The 11,544-nt window shown below is 40.6% G+C and overlaps 2 protein-coding genes across 2 annotated transcripts; one reads left to right on the top strand and one right to left on the bottom strand.

The window, feature by feature from the left end:
• Positions 1-561: 561 nt before the first annotated feature.
• LOC131882019 (uncharacterized) lies at positions 562-10,835 on the top strand. The gene is made up of 6 exons (XM_059229037.1): positions 562-1,048; positions 1,916-2,122; positions 6,851-7,327; positions 7,953-8,159; positions 8,407-9,067; positions 10,627-10,835. The coding sequence occupies exons 1-6, from the start codon at positions 866-868 to the stop codon at positions 10,737-10,739; spliced, it is 1,848 nt and encodes a 615-aa protein (XP_059085020.1). The 5' UTR covers positions 562-865; the 3' UTR covers positions 10,740-10,835.
• LOC131882020 (general transcription factor IIE subunit 1-like) lies at positions 3,729-5,766 on the bottom strand. Its single transcript, XM_059229038.1, has 4 exons — positions 5,397-5,766; positions 4,775-5,013; positions 4,457-4,686; positions 3,729-4,375 (listed from the first exon to the last, which is right to left on the bottom strand). Exons 1-4 carry the CDS (start codon positions 5,670-5,672, stop codon positions 3,804-3,806), a joined length of 1,317 nt encoding a protein of 438 aa, XP_059085021.1. The 5' UTR covers positions 5,673-5,766; the 3' UTR covers positions 3,729-3,803.
• Positions 10,836-11,544: the final 709 nt, after the last annotated feature.

The raw sequence follows: 11,544 nt of genomic DNA, 5'->3' as shown, positions 1-11,544 counted from the left end.
GACCCCTGGCCGAAGCCAGGTTTCTGTTATAAAGATGAATGAAATCCCTCTCTCAACGGCTATTTCTTCTAAGATCTTAACTTTTGTGCTGTCTTTTTTAGAAATCAGGCAATGCACGTTCAAATATAGCCCCTTTACGAGCCTCTCTCTTGACGGCCCAAGTTCACAAGATCGCCATTTTTCGAAATGGGATTGCAAAAAAATCCGCTCGGATCAGATTGGAAAGACCCTCCTGTCGGATCCGTTGCACAAATCTTCAAGTACAACCCGACCCAGGGATTTAGCGAACATGCTGTGGACTCTCTAGTCACCCTAGCTGTCTTCCCCAAAAGGAGAAACCTCTCGTGTCTCATTTACTCCATTAGTGAGTTTGGCATCAAGTGAGTTTCTTTCAAAAGCTGGATAAATTTGTAGATGAAAATTTCCTTTTGATAAGAGTACAAAATGGGACATTCCAATATGTAGTGCAAAAAACTTGTCAAATAATAATCCAATGAGGTTCAAACTCGCAATAAAGATTTATTTTGATGAGGCTGAAATGTCTTAAGAACGACGAGAAGTGTCCCTTCTGAAGGTTGTGAGCTTCTGCCAACCCAAAACCAAATCATAACAAACAGTCGACTTTAACTTCGGTTCTATACCGCGAGGTGGCAGGATTCCCTGGACTACGTATGGAGTAGCCGAGTAACCTGTCCTCGATTGTGAATCGCAGAGGGGATGCCTGAGGATGACAACACCTCTATCTATCTAGCGTTGCTTTTGAGCCAGATGAATTGTTTGGGATCACAAGTGGTTGCCAAAACTCTTCAGTCTACGGCGTGGTTGTCGCAGTGAGAGAAGGACACTCACTAGCTTGTATTTGAGAATGATCTGCGTCTTATTGGTGGCCGGGCATCAACCCCAATTGGATTGGGATGTAAAACAGGATATTTCGGGTCGCTATGTCCATTTAGAGGGGGTACCCAAAGCTCTTTTGCCTGGCGTGGGAGGGAAAAAGATCTTGGATTCTTGGTGGGAACTCATCAAACACAGACAAATCTTCAATGAGGTAATCCCATCTTCTCTAAAGATGATCCTACATTTGGTAAGGGTGAAAAACGGCACTTTTTGTCTGCTACCGCAAATTATTCCAACTCGTTAGCTAGGATCAATGATTCAAAGGACACTGTTTTTGAACAACCGTTGGTAAGTAGCATTGTTTGTGGCCAAAAAACTTTGAAATTTTCGACTCGAGGTGTTCTATCTTCCGAGAAGCAATCACAAGGTTGTCTCACGTAAACGTTCTTGAAATTTTAATTCCATTGTGTGCCTGAACAAGCCAAAAGGGGTTGGTTTTCGGTAGGACTTCCTAAAAAAGCTTAGGCTGTCTTATTGGCAACTATTGGGCTCAAAGGGAAATAACTCTTTTTTGAAAGCGGTTTATAGTAATTTGGAGGCAAGTTGTATTCCCAAAAAGTTCTTCATGAAGCATACAACTTGGTTAGGATATTTTTCTCGGAATAATAGTTTTAACAGAAGGAAAAAAAAACCTGGCAAGTTCAGAGGAGCTTTTTGTCGATATGGCCACACTAAATTGGGACAACCCTGTAAAGAATTGCATAGTAATGCAACTGTATTAAAAGTAATTGGCCTTTCATGGATAACCTACATTCATCCGATTGTTAAAAAGCTTCGGCTTATATTCACTATCACCATGTTTTCATTGACTTTTAAATCTATGATGTAGTCATAATCTCACAGGGATCAAGTGTTTAGGGAATTAGAAAATACATGAAGACCATAAGACATTTTTTTTTTTTTTTAACTCTTTATTGCGAGATATTTCTCATTGGATCATAGGTCTTTTTACAATGTTTACAGTATATACATCTATTTCGTCCCATTAATTACAATTAATTGTATTCAACACTTTTAGGTGTTTCTGGTGACCAATGCTGATAAGATCAAACATTTCGAGCGATGGGCTACAGCGTCGGATTTTCCCGTCCAAAACATCATCAACGACGGGACCACCTCCAGAGAAACCAGAATTGGAGCCATCGCTGATCTTCAGCTATGTCTCAAGGTGAAGAAGATTCGGAATCAACCGATCATGGTCATCGCCGGGGACATTCTCTTCCAGGTGAGTCTAGAGTCCAACACGATCGACCCAATTCTCACAGGTCCCCAAGGACCAAGACGGAAGTTAGAATGCCAACCAGATACAGTCGAAGAGAGGTTGGGGTAAGGTAGATAGGGTACGAAAAGGGGGGAGGGGGTCGTCGTCCAGTAGAGCGATTAGTTTGCCATTTAAACCTCATCATGAGGACCTGGTCGTTGTTCTCCGTGACAATGATCATACTGTTCTGGAACAAATGTGTTCAAGGATCCTTTAGCATCTTCCACCCCCCCAACGATGAGGTGGATTTGCCCTTCTCCGTTCCTCCACACGCCCCGGTGTTCAAGGGCAATTGTCGACTTCTGAACAGGAACCTGTCCAATGTCCAACATATCCCGGAGCCGGATCCAACTCATCGAACCGCTTCCAGCTGCATCTTGCTGCCCTATGATGGCACCGTGCCCGTTATGGAGATCATGAACCGCGTCAATTGGACCCAATTTGAAGCGTTAGTGGTGTATAACCCGGTGAACAATAGCCTTTCCCAGTTTCCGGAACAAGCTTTCCCGCATAATTTGGTGATCGTGGGAAAAATCATCTTGGACACGGTGGACACTTGGGGAGAGCCGATCTATCTGACCATGGGGACTAATCGGCAATGCTTGAACCACAGAGTGGCGGTATATTCCTCGCAAATCGTGCTTTCGTTGGTCTTTTTGTCAGGCATCATCATCCGTTATGCGATTCACCGGAAAGAGGATACTGATTTGGAAGGGGTGAAAATTGGAGAAGAAGCTCCTCCTGCCGTTTCCGAGGACGAAAATCGGTGACAAGGCCAAGGGTTCACTAATTAGTAAATCTCATACAACATATACATACCCGGATATTATTTGTAAAGCAAATGGATCAAAGTTTTGAAATACATGAAGGGTTCCTGCAATCATTGATATACCTCTCCCTTCTGAATGTTGCTCAAAAACAGTGATGGTCGTCAGACCGTCAATCATTGATCAATGACGCGGTTTTTTTTTCTTCATGATCAATGGACGTGTATCTTTTGTGTTAATTGTTTGACGAATTAAGTTCCATTGCTTTCATGGTCCATAATACACAAAAGCTTTTAGGTTTAGGTCCGTTTATACCGCCATGGCGACTGTCGATATAACCACAATGGCAGACAATTGTCATTGTTATGGCAGAATTTCATTTCGGGCAAATCATCTTTTCGCGTCGTTTTGCCCATCTACACATCTTGTGTTGATATTAGATCATGTCATTAGTCAATTTGGCATATCTTGCTTGATATTTAGTGGACTAATTAATATCTTTTGGGTACCCCAAGTAATAGCAATGCTCTCAAAGGAAATTTATAAAATCAATCTAGGGACATGACAAATTGAACTTACAAGTAATGATTTAACGCGCTTGGCAACTTTAACTTGTGTGTTCACGATGCCCTCCACTGGTCTCAAAAAGTATTATAAACAAAACTTGTCTAGAAAGCGATAGATTCAGTGTTCGCGAAGTTTAAAACAGACTAATTTGAAGGGCTTCTTCAAATGCCGGAATGAATTTGCAAGTAGTTAAAGGCTCCGAAAGTTGGAACCAATAAAATAGACAAAACTATTGATCAAGATATAAATAAAATACGTTCTATTGATTACTGTTCTTTCTCAGTTTCTTCAATGCGTTCACTCTCTTGAAATCATTCGTACATATGAGAATAGAAATCCTGGAACACTTGGGTGTATCTCTCCTTCTCTTCAGCGGTCATTTTGGCGATGAGTTCCTCAGTCACATCCGTCACTGTCACCTCATCATTGCCTATCCTCACCGTGGGCAATTCGCCGTCATCCTCGTCTGACATCATCTCCACTTCCTCATTATTGGGATTGGCCGCTTGCTCCAATTTAGACACATCCTCAAAATCACTCTCATCACTCTTGTCACTATCACTGCCCGGAGGCACAAATGCGGGTTGCGCGTTCCGCTTCTCATGACGAAGCAACAATGATGTGATCTCGTCGCTTTGATCTTCGGACACGCCCGGATTGGAACTGACGCCCGGCAAATTGGAATTTGAATCGTCATCCAGAACATTGCCCAGAAGTGAGGTTCGGGTGTCTTCATCGCGATTGACGGTGGATTCGGTGATCCAGATGGGGACTTCCTTCGCGGCTTCGCGGTTATCTTGAGCGTTGTCGCCGAACGTAATGTTGACGTGTTGATCCTCGGTTCGAAACCCGCCACCTCGACTGGCCTCGCCAGACCATTTGCCTGTTAATGATAGAACGAACAGGACCCATAACACGGGTTCAAAGGGAATATTAATCATAAAATAGGTGAGGCGAATCTTACCTTCGCCATCAGCCGGAGCATTGGAAGTGTTATTCTTCGTTTTGCCCTTTTGGTTGATCTCTGCGGGCTCGGGCTCCAACACCACGGGGGCCAGCCGTATTGTCTCCACGGCCTTTAATATGTCGTAGAGCTTTTCCATCTGTTCATTGAATTTGGCCAAGAGTAATCTGGAATCACTCTTGGGCCCGGCCGATTCATCCTCTTCCACTTCGCCGGAACAATACGTGCATCTGAAATGAATATGTAGCATTTCATATTTTAAGGCAAAGATTGAAAGACCAGTGATGTTTCGAGAAAAGATAGCAGTGCTTATCTTACCTCATGCCGAATGTCTGAGGGTCAAAAAGCCGATCGGCCTCGAGATCTGTGAATGTTTTGGTGCATCTTTTGCAGATAAAACTGGATCGATTGGTGGCGTCGCGCTCCGAGGTCTCCATCTTTTTATGCATGTGATCCAACTTGTACTTGACGATATTCACGAACACCTTATAGTTAATGAAATAGCAATTCATTTTGACCACTTTACCCTCTTCATCTGTCTCGATCCTTTGTTTGGTCTGAAATGAAAGTCATTATTGAATAATATCGTGGTTTTTATTTCTTCCCCTAGATGAGGGGAGGGTAAAATCTTGCATAATTAGTGAAAAACATAGTGTAAGATTTCCTTCTGAACAGATGCTTCTATCTTCAAGCCATCAATATCATTTGATTTACCCCTGAGGCCTGGTCGTAATTTAATGGCGCTCCTGCATCACTTTGTTACCCTCAAAGGCACTATTTTCGTGGAAGAATTAAGACTGAGCTAGTTAACTGACCGAAAGGTGGCGCTCCATTAGATGCACGTCATGTAGCGCCATCTAACGGTAAAATGGAGTGGCCTGCTTGAACACACTCAATGGCATTGATGTCATTCCTTATAAATGGTGTATGCAGTTAATACCTGAACAAATTTATCAACTCTGAGGAGTGAGATCTTGGCTCTAAGCATCTTCTTATCGAATTTGAGCAATTCGGCCAAGTCCTCCTCTCTCAAGCAAGGGAATCGCACTAACATGTCGATGATGAGGGCGTCTTCCATGCCGTAGAAGCCTCTCACCACCAAACGTGCCAATTGCTTCAACGAAGAGGGCACTTCCGTCATTAACGGCGATTCTGTACTGGTACTACCCGTGGAGCCGGAGCCGGGAGGCACATTCCCATTAGAAGGACCTGACATATTGAGGACTACTTGGATTTGTTCGCACTTTCAAACGCTTAGGTAGTCTAGCATAGTAAGACAAGTGACTGTCTAACCAACAACAAAGTTTGTAGTGAAAAAATTGACTGTTGATGTTGGATGGATAGAATTCAGCGTGACTAGGTTACGTTTTCGAGAAAGACATGCTCGTCGATCCCAACAAAAGCCGTTGAGCCAGCTTGGGTTCCGAGCGCATTTTAGCACGGTTGCCCAACTGATTGAACATAAAGAGCAGGTCATTGAGGAAGTAAGGAGTCATGCGTCGGTCGAAGTAGCCGATCTTGACTTGGCCAAGGCCTTTGACAAGGTAGATCATGGCCTTTTAGTCAACAGGCTTCATGTGATTGGGATCCATGGCAAGGTTCTCAATTGGTTAAGAAGTTTCATGTTTGTGCAACTTGGTGAGGTCAAGGGATACCTTATTGGCACATAATATGTTAAGTCGGGTGTTCCTCAGGGCTCCATTTTAGGTCCTCTCCTTTTCATCTTCTTTATTGCTCTTCATTAGTAGTTTAGTCTTAGTTGTAATGTAAGCATCTCTGCCTATGCCCATGATAAAAAACTAGTCTGCGGTAAAAATGGTCAGGATTCCGGTTGTCTGGTAGAGGTCCTAGCCGGTCCTTGACCAAATCTACTCTTGAGTCACCAAGAGTAATATGACATTGACATTGAATTGAAGGGAATGAAAATTTTCAGCAAGTTCCGACCTAGAAGAGGCAACAGTATGCGCAGAAATTCCTAATAAACCTGAATCACTCAGTTTAGTGGGTAACCTGGCACCCTCTACTGCAACATTTTACAATATTTATTCCAGAAATAAAAACCCTAACTTTTAGTGTAAGAGTCTGAATAAAACAATATCAACATATTTGTGATGCATCATGTATAGTCACGATTAAGTACTTTAGGTGTTGGGGAACATTTCATGTTTTTTTTTTAATTTCTTTGAATAACAATTCACTTAGTTATAAACAATTAAAGCTATATTTCAGATCTCTTCTTTTACTGTATTGCTTTAGAAAAGAGTTCTATGAAATCTGAGTTTAGTTATGTGTTAGAAAACCATCTAACCAGTGAAAGGTCAGGATTTCGACGAACAATTTGAACCCAATATACATTTTATCTTTGATCTTTCTACCCAAACATTGCCCATCTAGGACCAAAAATTCGACTTGGCTCAAGTGACCAACTTCCACGGCACCAAAGCTGACGGGGACCTTGCCATCTACTACGAGCTTGGCAACGATGAAAGGATTGAAACTCGAGGGATCATTGAAGTCTGTCCCTTTACCAACCGAATCGTCAAGTTTTGGGAGAAACCGTCCCCCGACCAAACCATCTCCAGGAATGCGAGTGTTCCATTCTACTGCTTCCAACCAGACACAATAGCCAAAATTGACGAGTATCTGAGCATGTTCCCGGGACGACACGACCTTTGCTTTGGGGATCTCTTGTCGTGGTTGGTAAATGACAAGGATCATTTGATCTATGCCATGAAATTGCCCAGTGGGTTCCAACTTATTGGACAAACTACCTTGGAAGATTACGACGCGTGGATTCAGTATTTTACGCAGCAAGAAAAAAACGATGTTCGCACCAGACGAATATCAAAGCGGGCTTATGCTCGAGTGGGAGTAAGTATTTCTAGAGAAAATGTTCTTGCTCTTATTTTGGCATTTTGTTTTTGCTAGCTCGAAAAAAAGATTCGGAGCCAAAAAGGCAACTTTCTTCGAAGTCTAATGATCAACGTTGTTTAGAAACTTTGTAATGTAAGGTTCATTTTTGAGATTGAAAAAAACACGTTACGCCTTAAAATATAGTTTGAATTTATATGCAGGATAGATTATACGAATTTGGAACACCATTGACACACATACAAAGGGTACTTATTCTTTCTCCACTAAAGTATACAATGATGACATAAAATATATTTTCATCCACATATTCTCAAATTTTTATTGGATAATTACAGTTTGATCGCATTAAAATTGCGCTAGTTTATCGATTCCAAAATACCTGTACTTGATCCATGATCAGTTCCTCTTCTACAATATTTGAGCTTAAACTGCAATACCTGCAAGATTTTCATGCATTTTTGCATCAATGAAAGGATCGTTTGCCTTTCACCGGTGTTTTAATTCTCGCTAGAACTTGTAGTACATACTCTAGTTAGCAAAAAAGACGTGATCGATTTGGCTCTGGGATATTGGAATTCTGTTACTTTCCGACCGACCTAAAGGGAAACTTATTTCTAATTAGCTTGTTGGCAATCCATCTGATGGTTTCTTCGGAAAGACAATTTCCATGTCTATCAAGAATTTTTGGGCAGAAGTCACCATATCCGAGAGCAACAAGCTGGTTCTCATCCCACATCCATTATGTGACCCCACAGAGTTTGGAAGTTTAGCTGACTTGCATGGGATCTCTACCAAGGAAGGTTATCTGGGAGGACTTCGACTGCTACAGGTAAACATTTACCAACAATCAGTTTCCGCTAAATCTCCCTATTGATTGATGATCATAATTCTATAACTCCTGTATCTCACACTTCTTTAGGCCACTTGTAAAAAGTTTTATCATTTTTGCTCAACACGAGGAATCGCGCTTGGAAAACGAAATTTCTCATTGAAATATGCAACAATCAGTTTCCGCTAAATCTCCCTATTGATTGATGATCATAATTCTATAACTCCTGTATCTCACACTTCTTTAGGCCACTTGTAAAAAGTTTTATCATTTTTGCTCAACACGAGGAATCGCGCTTGGAAAACGAAATTTCTCATTGAAATATGACACTAACATTCCCCGCCAAGTGGGATTGGCTGGTTCCAGTGCCATCGTGACGGCAACACTTAAGTGTTTAATGGCCTTTTTTCGCATCACGGAGAAGGACATACCCAAGGATATCCAGCCTCAATTCATAATGGAAGTAGAAGTCTCCGAATTGTTCATCAATGCGGGCCTTCAAGATCGCGTGGTCCAAGTGTACGAAGGTCTCGTGTTTATGGACTTCGATAAGGATCTAATGGGATCCCAAGGGTTTGGGTTGTACGAAAACTTGTCGGTTCAGGACTTGCCTTCTTTTTTCATTTGCTACTCGAGTAATGGAAGCGATTCAGGCAAGATTCATTCCGATGTGCGGAAAAGATTCGATCAAGGCGATCCAGAGGTTGTGAACGCCATGGAGGCCTTTGCCGAGTTGACAAAGAAAGCCAAGAGAGCGGTTCAAGATGGAAATTGGCCTTGCATCGCTCAATTGATGAAAGACAACTTTGCCCTTAGGCGGTCAATTTACGGAGATACTTGTCTTGGGGCGGATAACATCAAGATGGTTGACATTGGTTGTAGATTTGGAGCGGCTTGCAAATTTCCAGGTAAGCAGAGTTGGTTAATGCATTGACTTGATTTCTAGCTAACTAACAGAGTAACTATTCTAATTCTTAAACAGAATATGCTAGATTGACATTCAAAAGCACTTTTATAGCATGATGAAACCTCAAAAGGTTGGTGAGCGTTCATCGAGTTACATAAATTCAGTTGAAATTGATATCAAAGAGTAAGCAAGACAAAGAAATTGCAGGGCCTACGGTCCTACATGTCTGAATCAGTACATAAATCCAAGATTGAATTGACGAATTTGATAAGTACATCAATTGAAAAGGTCTAATGTTTGAACAAGTAAGAGCAAATATTAGCTTAAGGCATCATGAATGGAATTAAATGCTAAATTCGTTGCCAATGCTGACAAATTTACAACTTTAAATGAGCCTTTTTTCAAGAAGCCGCCCTTTTGACCGGTAGATGGTGATAGCTTTGGATATTGATAAACTTGAAAACTTTTATTGAAAAGAAGGCCAGTGACGTCCCAAAAAATAATATTAAGTGAAGCTGCTACTTAAAGGGCACAAATTGGGACATAAATAGTGTAATGCCAACTTCAATTGTCCTGTCGTTTGTTTAAACAAGATAGACAGTAACACTGTAGTCTACTCACCATTTGACCAACCAAAAGCAAAGTATGTTAATGAGGACTTTTACGTTGGTGTCATCAATTTCCGAAGGTATCGCCATCTACCGTTGGAAGGGCCGGTGCCATGAAAAGTGGTTCGTTTAAAATTACAAATTTGGCATCATTTTGAATGCATTTAACAAATTAGTGGATTTCTCAGGACAAGCTAGCGTACGGAAAAGAGGAAGGGCAAGGTTGGTGCATTCCTCAGCCTGCTCTTTCCATCAAGCCACACTGATGAATGCTTGATTACCACAAATCATATAATGACTAGATCTTGCATTAGCCCAGCATTAGTTCAGAGGAAAATGGATTTTGCGTCAGCAGATCTGTAAATAAAAAAAGAGAAGGGTCACAGCTTGATCAGGAGTAACAACAGCAATCACCGGGTCTTCAATGAACGCAGTTAGTGACAAACTCACTCATGCTGACCAATGAAAAAGCATGAGTCACTAGACCCCAAAATTAATGTACCAGCTGCTGAAGGCAAGTGTTTGGATTTTCCTCTGCGCTATGCAAGGTCTTGTCATTATATGGTCTGCGGTCAGAATTCAGAATGCCTGGTAAGAAAGATGCATTGGGTTTGATTCTTCTCCCAACTTTTCAAAAAAGAAATCTTTCAGACGTCAACCACAATAACAAGCAAAGAATCAACCAGATATGGACTTTTGATTTATAAAGGGCAATGTGATGGCCAACCAGGACTCATCCACAGTGCAAAAAATGATTTCACATTAAAAAAAAAAAACTTCCTTCCATAGATAAATGACCCGGAGCAATAATTTAATCCATTATTTAGGAGCTTCAAAGTGATGCCCAAAAGTATTGTTGTCAAGTCATCATTCTTTTCCTGCATCAAAGTCACAAATGTAAGTAATGTGTGTAAGAACAACAGTTGACATTGCTTTATTCATTTTCTTTTAGGCAGTGGTGGTGCTGTGGTTGGTCTTTTGTTAGATCATTCACGTTGGGAAGAGATGAAATCCACGTATGAAGAGGAAGGATTTGTGTTTGTGAGAGTGATCCCCAATGTATGATGCTCATTGGCATCAATCATATGGCAAAGACTTCAGCATCTCATTTTAAGTGACAATGGTTCATTTGATTCAAAGAATAAATTGGATTTGCTTGGATATCTTCATTTCTAATGTCAATGTCATCAATTAGCAGGACATTGGTTGTTCCTTAGTAAAAGGAACGGATTACAGCTGACCAAAATTATAAATTTATTCCATAACCATTACTTGCCCAAAAATGATGCAATGATTTTACTTGATTGTTACTTTTCCAGGATTTTGATGGCCAATATTTCAGGTTTGTATGCAAAGTTGAAAGACAGGTTCATCACTCTTTTATCTTACCTTAGTCATCATGTAGGGTGCACCTTCAGCAAAGCCTCCCTCTTGTAGAATAAAGCTTTTTTTGCAAAAATATTTTTACTTAAAATCATCAGTTATCTGGAATATCCTCTTAAAAAGAGCTAATACCAAAAATTGAACATCTTACCCAATTACTAAATTTTGATGACTTTTTCCTTTTTTATGGTTTTATTTTTTATAAGCAAGTTACTTTAAATATTGTGAGGCATATTTTCTAATTTTAAAGATGCGTTTCAAGTCAGAAAATGAGAGGAATCACTGTTTTTTTAAAAGCAACATATATCTTAGTTTTTGGATGTATGATAAAAGTGTAATTCATATACTCCTTACAAATATAAAAAAAGTATTATTGGATATTTGATGAACAACTACTATGCTTTTCTTTAAGTTCAAGACTTAATTTTAGCTAAAATTACTCAGCCACTACATGATTTTCAGGTGGCTTTGACTTTTTATCATTCAA

The sequence above is a fragment of the Tigriopus californicus genome, chromosome 6, assembly GCF_007210705.1.
Source record: "Tigriopus californicus strain San Diego chromosome 6, Tcal_SD_v2.1, whole genome shotgun sequence".
NCBI lineage: Eukaryota > Metazoa > Arthropoda > Copepoda > Harpacticoida > Harpacticidae > Tigriopus > Tigriopus californicus.
Note: the sequence above shows the minus strand (reverse complement) of the source record. Positions and strands in the feature narration are given on the sequence as shown.

Coding starts and splice junctions, on each gene's coding strand:
- LOC131882019 (XM_059229037.1), top strand. CDS start 866: ATGATCTGCGTCTTATTGGTGGCCGGGCATCAACCCCAATTGGATTGG. Junction 1,049..1,915: donor ACAGACAAATCTTCAATGAG/GTAATCCCATCT, acceptor CAACACTTTTAG/GTGTTTCTGGTGACCAATGC. Junction 7,328..7,952: donor GGGCTTATGCTCGAGTGGGA/GTAAGTATTTCT, acceptor ATTTCTAATTAG/CTTGTTGGCAATCCATCTGA.
- LOC131882020 (XM_059229038.1), bottom strand. CDS start 5,672: ATGTCAGGTCCTTCTAATGGGAATGTGCCTCCCGGCTCCGGCTCCACG. Junction 4,687..4,774: donor CCTCAGACATTCGGCATGAG/GTAAGATAAGCA, acceptor TATTCATTTCAG/ATGCACGTATTGTTCCGGCG. Junction 4,376..4,456: donor TGCTCCGGCTGATGGCGAAG/GTAAGATTCGCC, acceptor TATCATTAACAG/GCAAATGGTCTGGCGAGGCC.